Source organism: Zalophus californianus, chromosome 5, assembly GCF_009762305.2.
Source record: "Zalophus californianus isolate mZalCal1 chromosome 5, mZalCal1.pri.v2, whole genome shotgun sequence".
Lineage (NCBI taxonomy): Eukaryota > Metazoa > Chordata > Mammalia > Carnivora > Otariidae > Zalophus > Zalophus californianus.
This window is the reverse complement of record NC_045599.1, coordinates 41,985,392-42,004,731: the sequence shown is the minus strand read 5'-3', so window position 1 is coordinate 42,004,731 and position 19,340 is coordinate 41,985,392. Positions and strand designations below refer to the sequence as shown.

Sequence of the window (19,340 nt, the reverse complement as noted above, 5' to 3'; positions counted from 1 at the left end):
CTCCATGACACACAATCCTGGAGGAGAGTTGGTGATGGCTGTCAGGTCTTCACAGTGTCCAAACCCCAAATTCGTACACATCAGCCTAAAAACCCAAGATTTTATCCCATTTTCACAGGTAAAAGTATTGTAGAATAAAGAGCTGGAATGGTGAAATTATAAAATTTCCAAGGATATTTTAATGGTTTATGGAAAGAAGAGAGAATATTAATATTGTATTTAAAAAGATTTGATTCATGTGGCTATAAAGCATATGGAAAAAACTGAATATTTAAAATATATCCCTTAAGCAGAAACTTTTTACAAAATATAAGTGCTATTATCAATGTTTTTAAGGCAGGCAATCTCCCTTAGTACACTTTAAAAAAAAGCAATCCTGGGGCACCTGGGTGGCTCAGTCGGTTAAGCGGCTGCCTTCGGCTCAAGTCGTGATCCCAGGGTCCTGGGATCAAGCCCCGCATCGAGCTGCTCAGCAGAGAACCTGCTTCTTCCTCTCCCTCTGCCTTCCACTCCCCCTGCTTGTGCTCTCTCTCTATGTCAAATAAATACCTAAAATCTTTAAAAAAAAATAAAAATAAAAAAAGCAATCCTAGATTAGGTATTTAAAAAAATAACTAATTGATAGCATATATTTTTCTAGGTCTTTGGGCTAAATTCTGTGACAGAGTTAAAAACAATCTGGCTTCAGCCAATATAAAATGCAGCTCCTGTGCTCAAAGTAATATACTGGGGCAGAAGTAACTCAATAGCATGAGGACAGAAATCAGCCTAGGAGTAAAAGTATAGTATAGGTAACTCAAAGTGTAGAGGAGATCACAAAGACAAACCCTATCAATGCTCAATAAATAATTTATATTTATTTTTAATAAAGAACTGAGAAATACATGAAAATGTGTGAGTGCAATGGCATTATAGGAACCTTGCTATAGCAAAGAATTCAGTGTACGTGGCTTACTGAAGACCTTGTAATAGCAAGTCCCAGAACAACTTGTCAGCACGAATGAAAAGGCAAGACCTACATGTGTGTTTGGGGGCCGGGGGTGGGGCAGGGGATGGAAGGGAATACGAAACAGAGACAGAGCTCAGAAAAAATTTCATCTTGGCTCGGTGTATGACCAACCATATTATCTACTCAGATAAGAAATTTCTACTAATTTGTTTTTAGTAATTAAAATCTGCAACATTCAGTGTTTTGGGGAACCTTCAATAAGAATAAAGCATTATATTACACAATGTAATTCTGAGCACATTTCTTTACCAAGTTGCTGTATTTAGAGATAAGCTGACTTCAGAAACTAATGGTTTTCTATCTTATCACCAAAACTTGGCCCAGGAATTAAGAAGGAGAAGAGAAAGCAAGAAGTTCTTGAGTATAAACCTTTTCTCTTTGGTGCCAAAACTGCCTTTATGGATCTAAGCCCCAAGAGGGAAGGCTTTGTTCTCATGCATCTTTGACACTATTTAAAACTCCTAGCAATCCTCCTGCAGCGGAGGGAATGTTCCACCATGCACTTACAAAACTGAAGGATGATTTCAGTTTGCATTGTGCAAATGAGTCTTACCTGCCTTATTAGTGGTAACAAAAACTACTGCTAGTTACCACAATGAGTCACAATAAGCTAGAAGAATGGTGCTAATGCAACTGAGACTCAAAAGCACTTGCTCTATTTCTCATAGCAGCTGTGTCTAAATAAATCAGGTGCCCGTAGCATGTAGTAAGTGCTCTCAAATATGTGAATAACTGATCCCAACATTCAGAACTAAGTGTATGGGTTGTGATGAAAGCAGGAAGGGTCAAGTATTCCTCACTACCAGGAATCTAAGACAAACAGTAATTAGTGCTGGATGTGCTCAGCAATGACTTAGAAGCAGCTTCAGTTATGTGTATGAAGAATAGCAATGAGCCAGAGAGTTTTCTGTGGATATGCTTCAAGTTGGTACAATCACAATGATTAAGTCAGTTAAAAAGTCCTCTTCCAAATCTACTTGAAAGTCAACTGTTTCTAGAACTTGAGCCCCAAATTATTCGATTAAAAAAAAATTCACAGTGAAATTCATACTTACTAGGAATTGCCAACTCTATTCAAATTATGTGAAAAGAACCCCGCCCAATACAATTAAATTTGAATTTTCACAATCAGGAAACAATACAGCTAAGTGTCACCAAACAACATATATTAAAGTTTTAACTAAAAAGGAAAGTATGTATACATATGTGCATTTATGGAAAAAACTTTATAAACACAGGAAAAAGTCCAAGCAGGGCTTTGCTTATTAGAGGTCATCCCTGGGGATATCCATCCTTATACAACTAAAGCTGAAGTAAAGAAAGACAATTTTTAACAGTATAGTTACCAAAAATTAGATTTATTTTTTTAAAAGATTTTATTTATTTATTTGACAGAAAGCGAGAGAAAGCACAAGCAGGGGGAGCAGCAGAGGGAGAGGGAAAAACAGGCTCCCCGCTGAGCAGGGAGCCCAATGTGGGGCTCAATCCCATGAACCCGGGATCACAACCTGAGCCGAAGGCAGCCACTTAACTGACTGAGCCACCCAGGCTCCCCCCAAAATTAGATTGAAAGTTATTTTCAAAATTCCTCTCTAACAGAATCTGTTAAACACAAACATTCTAACTACTCAGTCCTAATTTCTCTCCACTTTGCAAGATACTATTCTCCCAGTATAGTTACAGGCTTTAAAAAAGTAAATATTTTCTCATCATTTAACAAATATTTCTTTTTTCTGAGCCTTCATTAATTCTCCTCTGAATTTCTCCTTAGAGTTGATATCCACGTTTAAAATTCCAAGAGTTGGTAAGTTCAAAAAACCAATTGTTGTTTCAATAATTACAACTAAATATAGCCACAAGAGGTAATTTTCCAATTAAGATAGTGGAAAGTTGCTAGCGCTTTAAGGAAACCAAGATATTATGTAAGTCAATCACTTCTTTTCACAGATGAGAAAACCAAACCCAGGAGACCAGCCTTATGTCCTCACAAAGTGATGAGATCCCTGATCTATGTACTAGCAATGATATGCTTTATCCCACATCACATAGTTTTGAAAGTTGTGTTTTCCATTATTCTAGCAAATAATTTCAAAATAATGATGAAAAATAACTTGCTCTCAAGATGATGTATAATCTATACACACTACCTTTGCTAAACTAATGGCAACTAGTAAGGTAAACTTGAGTCTCTTAACCTCATCCTCATCTGTACAAAGTATTAATTAGTGAGTCTTCATAGTTACTTGCAGTGATATTATTTGACAGTTAATGTTTACTGAGTAGTTTTCTGGGTCAAGAATCATGCTTCATTATCTCATCTAATCACTCCACTCACACCATTTTTGAGGTAGGACATTTGAAGTTCAGAGATGTTAAGTGACTTCCCCGGAGTCCAACAGTAGTAAGTGGCTAACAGGTCTGACTCTTAGAACGCAGGTTCCTAATTACTACACTGTGTCGTCTCTGAAATACAAATGGGCAGTTCCAAAACCACATTCAGGATCAAAGTGGATGGAATTTGTTTTACAAGAGAACACCTCTGAATCCGCGAACCTCTGAAACTTGGGAGCTGTTGGCAGTGCAAAGACCTGTGGCTGCAGACTATCTTGCACCAGCTCTGATGTAACTCCTTTGGGCCTCCTGACCCACTTCCTAGCACACCGTGATTACCTGTCAAACTAAAAAAGCTTTTTATTTTGTCCTAACCACAAAGATCTAAGGACTGGCCAGTGGGAACAATAAGGAAGCAGAGAGCTCTGCATGGCTCTCTGGACAGTCCCCAGCTTCGTTCCTGAGTCCCATCTACACACTGCTCTCCACCCAGACAGAGGTATCTGAATTATACTTGCAGTTCTCCATGTCAGCAGAGGGCCTGCCCCCCCAAACTCCGCCACCCCAGTCATAAAACCTCTCGCAAGCCCCTTTCACCTGTTTAACAACTCTGAATTCTTTGAGACTTGGCAAGGACCTTCCATTTCCCAGGATACCCTCCCTATACCTGCCTCACTCCCAGCTCAAGAAGGCCTGCACAGCCGTTGTCATCAGTAGACTGTTACCTTGTTAAACTCCTTCATAGGCATCATCCCTGCTGGGTTCCTAGCACCTTGGTAGTCACTCAGAGTGCTCCTGAAGGCACGGACAGTGGCGGCATCAGAGGGCATAAGAGCACTGGCAATGGGCATTCGCCCTGGCATGTTTACTACTCTGCCCTTTGGTTTCTCTAGAGAGAATAGCCACAGACCAGACAAAAAGAGATTTCAAATGACCCCACATCTGACATGCCTATCTTCCTATAGCCCATCAGCTCCCTGGAAACTTGCCTGAGGGGGCCAGGCAGCCGATGTAAACCTTGTGATCATGTTCCCCCGACACAGTCAAGCCCTGCGCTTGCAGCATTGGAGCATGTTTGTTCTCTGACTGGAGATGGTCTTGGATTATTCTCAAAGACAGAAATACATTGTATGGCACCAAATATTTTCCTGACATTGCACCTTTGAAATTTTAATACAAATGGAAAAATCTGACTCACTTTACAATAATGTATACTTTCCAAACAACTCTTTGTAAACACTGCCGTTCAGTAAGACATGACCATGTATGCAGTGACAGGAAAAACTGAAGAGGTTTAAAAGTCTAATTTAAAAATCTAATTCAGATACTGAAGAACTCTAAAGAGTTCAGCAGAATTCACAATTCAGTACACTTCTCCAAATAGCCGCACTTATATTTAGTAGAATACCAATACTTCTTTATTGCAAAGGGAATAAAAACATTATTTAAAAACATCTCATAGTGGAGATGAAATGAGTATTCCAGATATGGGAAACAGCACACTGAGAAAAAAGAGGGGCGAGCTGGGAAAACAATAATATGAACACGGAGGAACATGGATGTCTGGAGCAGGGTGTCCTGGAAGGGGGAGTGAAGAGGGGAGCAGAGCTGGTCACCAGAGGCTTCTGAGCTACAATAAGGAGTCTGGACTTCATTCTGAGGATGAAGGAAAGTTTTGTGGACAGAAGTGTCACGGGCAGACCTGCACTGTAGAAGCCCCACTCTAACTGCAGTATAGGGAAAAGACAGGAAGACATGTCTAAAAGCAGGAACCTAGTTACAAAGGAAGCTTTGCAAGAATTGGGATGAGGTGACAGAGGCATGACCCGGGGTCAGCAGCTGTGGTGTAGATTCCAAAGCTAGCAGAGACCTGGGGACACTAGAACTGGAGACTGCTTGGATGCTGAGGATAAGGAAGCCCGCAGAGTAGGGGCACAGTAATTGAGGGGGACGGTGGCAGGAATTACCAACAGGCATCCCAAACAACCAAGAAATCCGAGGGAGCGGACAGCAAGGCTGGGGAGGACAGGGATTCAGGTTGGACACGTGGCAGCTGCAGTGCCTGCCACAGCTGTACCTTCTAGAAAAGCTATCCCAGAGGCAGCTGGATGCAGGGTTCTGTCACTGAAGCTAAGACATTTCAGGAACCAAAATATTAATCAGAACGAGTCAGCAAACATATAGTTAATAATCTAATATATCCTTTCTCTTTAGTCAGTGACTTTCTTTTAATCTTTGTACAAAACTTGAAATGTGATTATTTATGAGTTTAGGCCCCTTGTGTAAGAAAAAGATCTGGAATAAAGAAATGCATTTGGGCACTTCCAAATGCTTGAAAATTTAGTGGATGATAAAGGGGATATTTCTTGTCAATTAACAGTGCTGGAACACCTACTCATTTGGAAAAAATTAAGTTAGAGCCCTCTGACACCCCTTAAACTTCAGATGGATCAAAGGTTAAAGTATTTTTTAAAAATACATAAAAATAGGGGCGCCTGGGTGGCTCAGTTGGTTAAGCATCCGACTCTTGGTTTGGGCTCAGGTTGTGATCTCAGGGTCGTGAGACTGAGCCCTGCATCAGGCTCCGCGCTCAGCATGGAGTCTGTTTGAGATTCTCTCTCCCTCTCCCTCCACCCCTCGTGTGCTCTCTCTCTCTCACTCAAATAAATATATAAAAATATATTTTTTAAATACATAAAACATATTAGAAAACACTGGTGAACTGTGATAATTCTGCACTTGGGAATAATAATAGTTATTACTTATACGGTGTTTACCATGCACCAAGCACCGTTTGAAGAACTATACAAACACACAGTTTTTGCAACAACTATGAAGTAGTATCTTCATGTCACAGCTAAGAAAACTGAAGTGCAAAGAAGCTAAGTAACTGTCCGGTTACCCTACTTGATAGTGGTGAAACTCGGATTAGAATTCATGCATCTGTACTCTTAGGTACAATTCAGCACTCCATCCCTAGTACATTCTATAAGACCTAGACAGAAATAATGAAAAGAAAGAACTGAAATTTGAAAAAATAATTAAAGCTTCCTTATGGAAAAATACTTAACTGAAATTCATAACTCACAACACAGAAGTGGAGGAGAACAATTCCAATACATGTCAGAGTTAAAATTCTAATATACAGAGGATGATTACAAACCAGTAAGAAAAAATGAATAATTCTTACCCATGTGTGAAAGGAAATATACCAAAAAATATGAAACTGATAATAAATAGGACAAGTTGTACAATGATGCTAAAAAGCTAAGAAATTTAAATTAGGATAAAAAACCATCTTTCATCCATCAAACTGGCAAAAAATGAAAGACTGATGATATGCACTGTTGGCCAAAATGTGGGGCCATGGGCACTCTCACATACTGTGAGGTATATATAAACTGTACAATGTTTGACAGGGCACTTCAGCTATAGAATTGAATTTTAAATACGCATGTCCTTTGAGCAATTCCACTTCTGAATATCTGTTTTATAGAACTAGATGCACAAATATATGAAAATGTATATACAATGGTAGTCACTGAAGCTTAATTTAACAATCCCAAAACAAACTATATAAATGTCTAAAAACAGGAAACTGGCTAATGTGACGTTCATAAGATGGAATATTATTCAGTCATTAAAAAGACAGCTCTATGTGTATCAAGATAACAAAATACTGTCAAGAAAAAAGCAAAGCCTAGGGGTGCCTGGGTGGCTCAGTCGTTAAGCGTCTGCCTTCGGCTCAGGTCATGATCCCAGGGTCCTGGGATCGAGCCCCACATTGGGCTCCCTGCTCTGCGGGAAGCCTGCTCTCCCTCTCCCACTCCCCCTACTTGTGTTCCCCCTCTCGCTGTGTCTCTGTCAAATAAATAAATAAATAAAATCTTTAAAAAAAAAAAGCAAAGCCTATAGTAGTCTACAATGTACAGTCCTTTTTGTTAAATGATAAAGATAGAAGTTTTAAAAAATAAATATTTGTTGCTTTCAAAAGGATTGTCTAATAATTTTATTAATGAGGTTTGATACCATAAATTCTGAATCCCAGAAACATTAGGACCTCATACAACAGCCTGAAGATGTCTGTGTACCAGAGTAATTGAAACATATTTTCCAAAATTCAAAACAAATTTAGCTTAAAACACTAAAACTTTTTCAGGAATATTAATATATACATTAATCTGTCACATCTTTTATAAAATTTAAGTTTCAATGAAAATAATCTTATTACACAAGCAAAATTTAAGAATACTAACAGAAATTCAGAAAATAAGAGATGTAGCCAACTCATTATCTTGAAGGAGAAAAAAGAAATGTGGAATGTGTTTCAAAACACTCTTCATCTTAGAGCATACAGACATGAAGAATGTTTTTGAAGTAATTAAACCAAAACACTTGTAGTCACCAGGTAACTTGATCAATGTTACAAAGTTGGAGCTTACTGCCTGACTCTTCACAGTCTCACTAGGAGAAAGGTCAGTGTATACCAGTGGTGGTGATTAATAAGCATCTTAAAGAAACTGCAGGGTATAAAATGACTCAGGCCCACAAATAAAGCAAAAAAGATTTTCCCATACAGACAATCCACACGACATTTCTACTGAGTACCCTCCAATTTTATGCAATTCTAAACACTTCATTTATTCAGTATCATCAAGGCCACAGGACTACCTAGGTAGTTCCAGGTAACTTAAAAGCTTACCATTTTGAGGATCAAAATACTTTCTACACCTATCTCGAATGGAAATCTTACTTAAAATATAATAGGCCTTCTAATTCAGTTCACTGAGCAGACAGAAACACAACCTTGTAATGAGCCACACTTGCCATTATAAAAACAAACAATCCTGATCACACTAATTCTGCATTAAGGAAATTGGTACCCAAAAAGTAATGTGGAAAGTTCTGTCATTTAATAAGTTTATAATCTGAGAAGCTATCCGGATATGCGGAAATGAATGTTCCCACACCAGGTGTCCCCTGACAGCAATGCTGTGAGGTGCTCTTGTCCCTCCCTCTCCTCTTTGCTGTCAAGTCTCTCTGTCTACACTGCAGCCATCAGGGAACCGTCTCTTCCCGATACTTCTAGTCTTTCTAATTGGCTGCTTTTGATCACTGTGTGTTGGGGACACCAAATGGACAAGACCACAAGAATAATATCTTAAATAAGTGTCAGTGAATCCTAAGCCAATGCCCTTGAAACTCTTGTTAAGTGTAAAATCAAAGAACTTCAAAGGACAGATTTCGTTACACGCCCTTTGGCGGCTGAGAGCCTTTTTTCCTTACTTCTTAGTGCTAAATCATGTTCTAGATAAGGGAGGCTGTAGGATTTAGTTACCACCAGTAAACTTTAAAGTGTTTTCTGTTACGTGGGCTCTTGGTTCCTAAAATTTCATACAGTATTTGCTTAGCAAATCTTTTCTTCAATGCAAACATGAACTTCTATTTACTCCAAGATGAATTAATATTAATAAAAAATTAATTTTGCATGACAGTAGGGTTATTGGGACAAGAATCCCAGAAGTGGTATTTTAAGTTTACATTACATTTTGAGTACTTGAAAGAGAACAATTACATTAATGCATAACACCTTGCTGAGCATATTTATACTCAAAATATAAATATACTCAATAAATAAATAAATACTCAAGGGACAAGAACCCTAAAATGGCATCTTGAGCTTATATAACATTATGAGAATTTGAAAAAAATGAATCATTATAATAATACATAACACCTTTATGTGTATATTTATGTATATATGAATATGAACATGAGTATAGATATCATATATACATAAATATACATACACACCCATTTTCACCTCCTTAGTAAGTGCAAAAGAATCACATACAGATAGTATGTTTATCTGGATAGCAGATTATCACACAGTACAGCAGTCTCCCCTTATCCACTAGGGACACATTGCAAGACCCCAGACAGTCCCAAACCCTATGTATACAATGTTTTTTCCTATACATACACACCTACGATAAAGTTTAATTTATAAATTAGGCACAGTAAGAGAGTAACAATAACTGATAAAATAGAACAATTATTGCAATATACTTTTAAGTTATATGAACGTGGTCACTCTCAAAATCTTACTGTACTGTACTCACCCTTCTTGTGATGATGTAACATGATAAAATGGCTACACAATGACATGAAGTGAGGTGAATGACGTAGGCATTGTGATGAAGCGTTAAGCTACTAGTGACCTTCTGATGGCAGTGTCAGGAGGAGGGTCATCTGCTTTCAGACCGTGACTGACTGCAGGTAACCAAAGCCTCAGAAAGTGAAACCATGGAAAGGGGAGGCATGGACTACTATAGAGCTATTTCCTCCATGCCACATTAAGCTGTCCTACCTCACTCAAGGCACTTGGCAGGTCTTACAGTCCAGATACCTCCCAAAGAATCTATCACAAACTAAGAATTAGGCCACACCAATCATCTAGGCTTTTGCTGTGTAATCCTGTCTCAGCTAGGACCTAGACTACGTCTGCCCAAAGGTGTTAAACAAATGATCTATGAGGTTGAACTTGTCATGTCATTATTATCCTTACTCATTTATTCCACAAATATTTACTAACAGGCAACTCTGGGCCAGGCATTTTGCTAGGTGCTGGGTCGCTATCCAGCCACAGGCACTGCCCACTCAGGCCTTACAGTCTTCTGGAGAAGAGAGCCATTTATCAGATGAGATAACAAATGTAAAATCACAACATTGAGAGTAAGGACACTGTGCTATGAAGCCAGTCTGGGAGATCAGGGAAGAAGAGCTTCCCTGAGGAGCTATCAGGGAGCTAGATTTGAACAATGAAGTGCTGACTTGGGACTGGGGAAAGTGTTCCAGCAGAGGGAGCATGCAGTGCATGCCAAAGCCCTATGGCAAGGAGGTGGTGTGCTGAGTTTGAAGAAATGAAAGAAGGCAATCCTGCAGAGAACAAGGGCAAGTGTGATCTGAGATGAGCCTAGAGAGGCAGCAAGGGCCAGACAGGGCAGGGACTGAGTAGGGCATGATAAGGATTCTCTGGTCTTTAACCAAATGGCAAGCTTTTGAAGGTTTTTATACTTAATCTTATTTACTTTTCTAGAGGAACATTGTTATAATCAGATTAACATTTTAAAATGATCACTCTGGCCATATAATATGGAGAACAGATGGGAAGGGAGAAAGGACACAGGGAGCAAGTCAGGAGGCTACTACATCAGTCCAAGTAAGAGACCATGCAAGTCTGGCCTTGGGATGTGGTAACAGGGTCAAATCCCCAGGCTCTGATGGTGGACTAAATACAAGGAGTGGTCAAGGGTAACTCCTAGGTTCTGGTTCTGCCATTTCATGAGCAGAGAATATATTAGTAGGACAAGGTGTAGGGAAAACCCTGAATTTGATTTTAGATATCTGAGTATGCCTATGTCACACAGACAGTTAGGTGTAGGTCTGGAGTTTAGGAGAGGTCATGGTAGGAAAACAAATTCTGCAATCACTTGTGAATGGTCAAGAACTATCTAAAGACATTAATAGTGGGAATGGAGAAGACAAAATGACGAAGCCCTAGGATCACCCTAAGGATCTTTTAATATTTATGTTCCAGAGGGTGATGATGGGCCACCAAGGAAGAACTGCCAAGGTTAAGAAGAAAATCAGGAAGGTTACCCATTAGCCCAAATAACTAGTCACTTCAAGTATCAGAAACTCAATTTTCTCAGTGTTTGACAGTTTGAGCATGACTCTAATTACTTTGTAACTACACTTAGCTATTAAAATAATTATTTTAAGTTTTACATTACATAAAATCAGTCAATATTATCAACCTCTCATTGCTAAATACCACCTACTGCTACTATATATCAACATAAGAAAGTTCTTGCCTTCAAAACTTGCCTTAAACTAGACGATGATTGAAATCTCATCAAAGTAAATTATTGTAATCTTTAGATATAGTAATTTAAAAATAACCACTTTGGGAAAATTAGTTCATCCTAACATTTATGGGCACCTAATATTCATGGGTGTCAGACGCTAGTCTAGGTACTAGGCAGTGGAATACATAGAAGACAGAGCTCCTCATTTGTTAACAACGGATATTTAGTATCAGAATGCTGTAGGACCAGTTGAAGATTATTTGATAATATACCAGTTAAGTGACTATTTAGCCAATAACAAAAGGTAATGATCATGTCTGTCAGAGCAAAGTCTCCACCCAGTATCTACTCTCTCCTTACTCCATATACACTCATCATCACTATACTTTCATGTGATAAACTTAGTTAATGCCCTAACTACAGCACTGTGTAAGCTCCAAGGACCTCCCCCAATCTTCAAGAGGTCTGATGGCCTCATTAATAATTCCCGGGTGTCAGACTATACTCAGAAATATATGCTTGGTGGGTATTAATAACTTAACAGTTCTTGGCACTCTGATATCTCAATCTATTAAACCAAACTAACCAGACTGGTATTCCAAAGGATTCAATCACTAACAATACAGAACTCCCTTCCATACCTAAACATACCTAAACCAACTATGATATGCCACAGAGTAAATGAAGATAAGGATTTTTTTTTATTATCTTAGACTCTAGAGCATATTTGACATTTCCTATTTTTTTTTTAAGATTTTATTTATTTGTCAGAGAGAGAGAGCATGCACAAGCAGGGGGAGTGGCAGGCAGAGGGAGAAGCAGGCTCCCTGCTGAATAAGGAGCCCCATGCGGAACTCCATCCCAGGAACCTGGGATCATGACCTGAGCCGAAGGCAGATGCTTAACCTATGAGCCACCCAGGCATCCCCTAATGTTTTCTTAACTAGCAGAGTTGTTGTTACTAATAATAAAGACTAAATTTTAAAACCACCATTGGTATATATTGAGTTCCTTGCTCTCCATACCCCCTTTTAATGTTCTCTTTCAAGAAAGAAAAAAAATCACATCTGAACTCGCGGTTCCATACATATTCCTCTAAGAGTGTAGGCAGAAATAGTTTGAAACTAATCTATATCTAGATTTCTTTTTCCATTACTCTGGAAATAGTAAAACTACAGCACATACCTGTCCTAAGAAAGCAGAAAGAGACCAAAGGAAAGGAGCAAAAATTAACAGCCCAAACACACAAGCAGAAAGCAGAACAAAGCCACCACCCTTAACTACTAGCCTGGAAGGCCAATTAATTCCTCAGGAAGTTAGGGAGATAACACTCTATTCATTCACTATAGGAATATAGTGTGGCAGGTTGTGGATAAGACTCAGGGCACAAGTTTTTAATCTGAGAGTCTCTCTGTATTCCCATCTCTCTTAGAGCACTTAATATGGTACTGTTAAACACGTTCATACTAGAACCTACCAAGAGAAACAGATCAATGATCTTTTTCTCTACCACCCAGACCATCATCTTGTAGAGATCCGTAAACCTTGGATGAATGAAATAAAAAATAATAAAGGAGCAGGGTACAACTGTACTGGAACAGTTTCTCCCCAGTGATGATTAAGATTCATGAGTGATGTTAATTTCACCTTCTTTAATTCCCTCCACTTATAATACAATCAAAATACATTGTATTATATCAAATTATGTATCAAAAAACAAAATACATTTGATTTGATACAAATCAAAAAATCTAACACTCAACGTGAATCAATTATTCGCCTTGCCTAACACAATAAGGTGATCTAAGTACAGTCTACTTTATTACATTATACAAGGCCAGGTTACAGAAAGCTATGCAGTATATACATATAAAAAGACGAATATATTGGCAATGGCACTGGGTAAAGACCTATTATGTTTATTATGACTCCTGCAGAACAAATTCCTCCTTAAAAATTATCAATTAATTTAACTATTAATTTGGAAAAATAAAAGCAGCACTGATGGTGGAAAGAAATGAATTGTGGAGTCAGACTGACCTGGCTCTGTCTTCTAGTTATGTGATCACAGAGTTTTAGCATCACAAATGAGTTTCCCTCTCTTGAAAACAGAAATTACAATGCCTTGGAGGGCTGTAGTGATAATGAAATGAGATACTATATATAACTGGCCTGACCTGTAGAAGGTAAGAAAGGTGACTACTAAAAGGAATCCAAACATATCTGTATACTCAATGAACATGTTTTAGCCACAGCTAAAATCCTCTTATAATCTTGCTATAAGAAGAACACCTGACTAATCTCACTGTTTTGCAATGAACCATTTACTTTAATTCTGTTCCTGGTTACTTCCTTCATGTTTTAAAAATGTTCTTAAATTATTTGTTAAAGATAACTTGGGTCTGTTCCTAAAACTGCACATTTCCTCACATTAATCTTCTACCCATTAACATTTTTAAGTAGCTCTAACTTTTGACTTAGGATATAAAAAGAGGCAAGGACTGAGGAAAACCACCAAGTCTAAGGAATATACTTGGTATATCTGATATAGGCAAAGGATTTCCAAGGTTAGAGGTGCAATATAGTGTAGTTCTTAAGCAGCTTCTGGAGACCATTACTTTTCCATGCCACGTTTTCCTATTGCCTTTACAGAGAAATACCTCTCAACCCAAGAAAATGGGTAACAAATACAAAAGTTGTCCTTTCTCACTCAGAGTACTTCTGAATGCCCTATATTTTCCCTCAGGGGAATCCATTCACCATTAACTGCCTTCCCACCCCATTATTTCTTCTTCTGGAATGCTTATAGCCAGTGTCAAGGACTGATGACCAGACAGCCTAGGCAAGCTGTAGCTGGTTATTTTGCTCTCTTCAAAACAAAGAACACTCCTTTCTTTCCATGTTTTGAAATCTTCAAGTCAGTAAGTCAATGACCATTTCTAAGACATGCAACATATGCTTGAGGTGCTATAGAAGACAGGAAAGAGTATCAATGAACAGGGCTACTTCCTGGTTTTTGTATCTAACAAAATTGAGTTGTTATAGTGTATTGGAAATCATACATTAAGGAATGTTGGTTAACCAGTCACCCTTGCCAAAATCAGATATGAAAAGAAAACAAAAGTTGGCAACAACTATAGCTCTGATATTTTTCTTTCAGGATTACATTTATTAAGGTTAAGTATAATGAAGAATACATTAATGTTCTACCTGATTTAAAATAGAATTTGTAGACAATTCATAACTATGAAACTTATATATTCACATAAGTTACCTTATGTAACTACTTGTACCGTTTCATAAAATCACCAACTTAATTTTTTACAACTTATTTTTAGATAATAATGTTCCCATATCTCCTCTAGTAAAAAGTCACTAAATTATATTTTTAACCTAGCAGCTTTTAAAAGGAAGTGAAAGCTGGGGGCTATATGAGGATATAAAAGCAGTCTATGAAATGGTTTTAGTTTTAAACAAAAACTAACATTAACAAGTACAGCATATCTTGTTCTTTCATGGGGCCAGCAAATTGATAGTTAGGGTTTTTTTAAGTTACAAAAATAGGATTGAGTAATTATATCTACCAAACTCACAACAGCCTGTTCAATGGAAAGTAACACTGTAATTTTTCTTCAAAAACAATAAATAGGAAGAAAAAGTTCCTAATTCTGTAATATAAGTTAAAATTCCAAACCCTTGGGCGCCACTTACAGGCACAAAACTTTCATTGATTTCAATTATTACCCTAAAGGAGAGGGACAGACATAAATCTTTTATTTTTAATATGAATATAACTTACAAAATTTATACTTCACAAATGTATTTTCCACATTTTCAGTTTCTACATCCAAAGATCAAAAAAACTGAAGGAAATTCTGAAATTAAAAAAATCATAGAACTCTCTTAAAAATACAACAGGTCTTTAGACAGAAGGGAACCCCAGACCCGTACTACTCCTGAAACATAAAACTACTTCAAAATCTCAGTGCTATATTTTCCTCCAGAAAGTACAAATGAAACTACTGTCAAAAAAGTAAAATGTAAAGTTCACCGAACTCTTTAGAATCAAAGTATTTATACCAATAGATGCAAATGAACTTCAACCCCACAAACAAGGAACTGGAAGGAAAAATCACTGTATTTTCAAGCTTAGAGAATCAACATTTTACTATAAACGAAGTCTGTAGGTATTACATTTGGGGTGAACAAACAGCATTCTGGCTAGTGAAATTCATTTTTTAAAAATGATTATGCTGATTAGCTCCTTATTTCACACACTGCATTATAACCCACTCCAACAAAGAGGGCAAAACGACCTATGTTATAACATACAAAAATTAAACATGGGTTACTCAGTTCTTCAATTCTATCTGCCTCCACCTTAGTCTTATTTTGTGTGGAGGCAACTCTAAACAACTTCTATACATTATTTTTACAGTGGTTGCTCCTCTACTATAGTCATAGCTCATCAACAGGACTAGAATGCTGACACTAAATTATTTACTGTATTCAAAAAGTTACTCTCACAAGAACATAAAATTAACTTCTAAAATTTAAGGTTTAATATTTTTATCTGGAGCTCATTTGTAGTACTAACTGCCTTCAAAGAATTATTCTAGTGAGGTTTTAATCCAATCTTCACAGAAGCAGGAAAGTGTAGAGAAACTTAGCTCTTGTAACACTAACATATTTACAAGTGCACACAGAAAACTATCACAGCCACAAATCTCCTTTCCTCTCAAGATTGCCATGGCACAGTGCTGATCATAATTTTTAGGGTTTTTTGTTTTTTTGGTGGGGTGTGCAACTTCCTGGTAATAAATGAACTGTGGTTTTAAATAAATAAAAATATCAAGCTCAAAAAGTACCAAAGCACTTTAGATAATTAACCCAAACCAAGGATTCCCATTGTCAAATTCGTCTCACAAGGGAAACAAATATAAAACACAGTCTTTAAAATACCCATAATAAATTTAGGTCAGGAAACTCTACAGTGCAACGGTTAACTATCACAAAAAACATTTCCAGCAACTCAAAATACTCATCAAGACTACAATGTGCAAACACTAGTCAGATTTCCTAAAAACAAGGATTACGACTGTCACACTTAAAAGAATTTCCTTTAACATAAAGATTTCCAGTTGCCAAAAAGGGGTCAGGCCAAGAACCGCTGGTCTATTACCTTACACGTACCGTAATGCATAGGCACGTAGGACTATCTGAGCCGAAGCCCACTTCACTGTGGTCCCTGGAATCCCGCAGTCGGCTGGTAGCCCGCGCAGCTGCACGAGCAGGAAGCACCGCACCCCAGCCGCGGTCCCCAGCCACGCCGGAGAAGCTGCGGGGAGCAGTCACCACTGCTTTGAAACTGAATGGCTGACACATCCGGTCCTGGCTCTTACACCACTCCGCCAAATGCAAACTTCAAAGGCCAAATTCAAACTCCAAACAGAAGTCACTCAAGTTTTAGTGGCGCTGTGCGCATTCCCAAGAACATGTAGAGCCCCTTGAGGGACGCAATGAGAAAACCCAAGTCCTAAAATATTCCAAGTCCCCGAGTTTGCAGCCCGCCCGCTCGCCCGCCCTCCCACACCGCTTTGACAGGCGTTACAGAGCCTTCCACCCGGAGCGCTCTGCGGTCGTGCTGCCTTTGGCCGGCTCCCGGCCGGGCCCGGGTACCTGACGAGGGGCTCTGCCTGTCAAGGTCCAGTGTACCTCACGCCGTTCCCCAACGCCCCACCCCCCCCACCCGGCCTACGGCTGGGATCCGCACCCACCCCGCCCCTTTTTTGACCACCGCCTGTCTGCAGTCTCGGGCCTCACCCCCAGCGATCCCGGGACTCTCGTCTGGGGGCGCCGCCGCTGGGCTATTGCCCGCCCCCCAGCCCTGCCCCGAGGACAGCGCCAGGGTCCCGCGCCGGGTCACCTCGGAGAATCCCGATTCCGGGAGCCCCACAAAGCCAGTCCGGGGCCCCACACCTTATTTCAACGGGTCCCTGCAGCGCGGCTCGCACGCCTGTCACATGTCTGCAAACAATAACAAACTCTCCGGCACGTCCCCGCCCCGGGTCCCCGTTCCGTCCCCCAGGCCAGGTCCGGGCCGCCGCCCGACGCCGGAGGGGTCAAAGGGGGTGCCCGAGGGCTCGGATCCCGGCGAGCGGCGCGCAGCCTCGCTGCACGGAGCCCCGGGACGCAGTGCGCGGTACCCCGGGTTCATTCATTGCCCTCGTCCGTCCGCCCGCCCCCAAGTCCTCGCCGCGTCCCCGGCCGCGTTGCTCACCCGGCGGGGGCCGCTGCAGGAGGCGCCTCGGCGGCGGGCGTCCGCTTCTCCCCGGGCTCGGCCCCCGCGGGGCTCGGGGCGCCGCTGTCCTGTGCGGCCGCGGGCTCCAGAGGGTGGGCGCCGCCACGGTTCGCGGCTCCGTGAGACTGCGGCACCGCCACAGGCTGGAAACCGCTCCCGCCCGCCGCCGCGTCCGAGGGCTCCGGCGACGGAGAAGTGGAAGAGGACGACGGCGAGGCGGCGAGGAAGAGCGGCGGCTCCGGCAGCTGGTCCAGCTCCACACTCCGCACTTTGCGCAGCTGCCGCCGCCTCCAGTCAGCCCGCTCGCGGCCCCCGCTGCCCGCCTCCCGCAGCAGTCCCGCGGCTGCCGCGGGCGCGCTGCTCGCCTTGAGAGCCCCTCCGCCGCCGCCCGCCTCGGGGCTCGCCGCCCCGGCGCCCGGGAATCCCGACGACGAGGCGCGATTCCCCGCCGCCGCCGCCATTTTCTCTCGCGGGCTACATTCGCTCGGCCCCTGCGAGGGAGGGAGGGGGCGGGGAGACTGCAGGGGGAGGGCGGACCGGCGGGCGCTGCGCCGCTAGCGTAGAGCCGCCTGCGCCAACTGCGTGAGCAGGGCCCGCCGGGTGCTTGGCCTGGACGGTCGGGCAGGCGCACCGGCTTCGGCCCGGGCGGGGGGGGGGGGTTGGTGGCGCGGAGCAGGTGGAAGGAGTGGGGTGTGCGCCCGGCGTCGCGCGCGGGCTGGCGAAATGAACTGGAACGTAACCGCCGCAAAGGCGCCCTGGGCTTTGCGTGCTGCACTCGCTGGGCGCCAGGTAGTCCCGGGCTGCACCGGCGAGAGGAGGAGCCTCGGCGGCTACAGTGCGCCGCTGCCCCTCCGCCGCAATCTCCGCCCGGCTCGTCGAGAGGTCGCCCAACGAGAGTTGCAGTTCGAACTTAGGTGTGTAGTGCGTTAAAGGGGATGCAGGCGAGAGGGTTTGCGGTCTGTCATTCTCACTGCCCTTTGCAGTGGGCGTCGGGGAACCCGGGCGAAGACCAATCCTCCTCCCCCACTCCGCGCGCGACGCGCAGGTGGCGCCCAGGGTTGTCGTCTGATGCAAAGCGAAAGAAACCCAATGTTTAAGCCGACGTGCAGCCGCGGACCGCCCCCCCCCAAAAAAAGTTTTTTGAAAAAACCTTTTCTCCTCGTTTGTCCTCCTCTCCCACAACACGAGCTACAAATAAATACTTCAAAGTTTCCTGGGATCTCTTGTTCACAACCTGAAGTCACCGATTTGGGACATCCCTCTTATCTTCTCCGCCCTCGCTAGAGAGAGACATGGAGGGGCGGAAGTCCTTGTACATCTTTATTTTTTCCTCCGCTGTTTTTGGGAAAGGCAGCAGTATACGGGACCACAAAGAGCATGTTAGGGGAAGGAACCTAGGCTGTGCCAGAAAGTGCTCGATAATGTCATTCTCGGCCAGGTTTTGGCCCTCCCCGAATCCGATGCCTCTGGCGGCACGTCCTTCTTCCCGGCAGGGTCGGGTCACAGTCCGTGTTCCATCCGCCCCCACCCCTGCAGTCCCCCCGAGTTGCCTAACGTGGCGTTCCGAACCCTTACAGTCCTTGGGGCAGTCTCGGCGATAAGGAGCCTTGGGATGGAAAAAGCACCATTTACATGTTAATGATTTTCGACCTTTCTTCTGGCAAGGAGAGCTTCTGTGTGGCGTTTATTTCTCCCCTCCCTTCTTTTCCTCGAGCTGATTTGTCTGTGAGGGGAAACCTCCCACAACCAGGGGTATGCATCCCCAGATTTATTTTGTGCACGTTAATTAAGACATGGGGGTGGGTGGGAGGGGGAGGGTTCCTCACGA

At 41.9% G+C, this 19,340-nt stretch overlaps 1 protein-coding gene across 4 annotated transcripts in view; it reads right to left on the bottom strand.

The window, feature by feature from the left end:
• MAP3K1 (mitogen-activated protein kinase kinase kinase 1) overlaps positions 1–18,725 on the bottom strand; it is a 75,229-nt gene extending 56,504 nt beyond the window's left edge. Inside the window, exon 1 of one of the 4 annotated variants that reach the window (XR_003522296.2) lies at positions 17,492–18,011. Coding sequence is in view for 1 of the 4 variants with exons in the window: in XM_027606804.2 (XP_027462605.1) it covers positions 17,492–17,973 (482 nt within the window). In the remaining 3 variants the exon portion in view is untranslated. Of the gene's footprint in view, positions 1–16,404; positions 16,830–17,491; positions 18,012–18,662 lie in introns of those variants that run through there. The other 3 variants (XM_027606806.2, XM_027606804.2, XM_027606805.2) reach the window with 3 other exon arrangements.
• Positions 18,726–19,340: the final 615 nt, after the last annotated feature.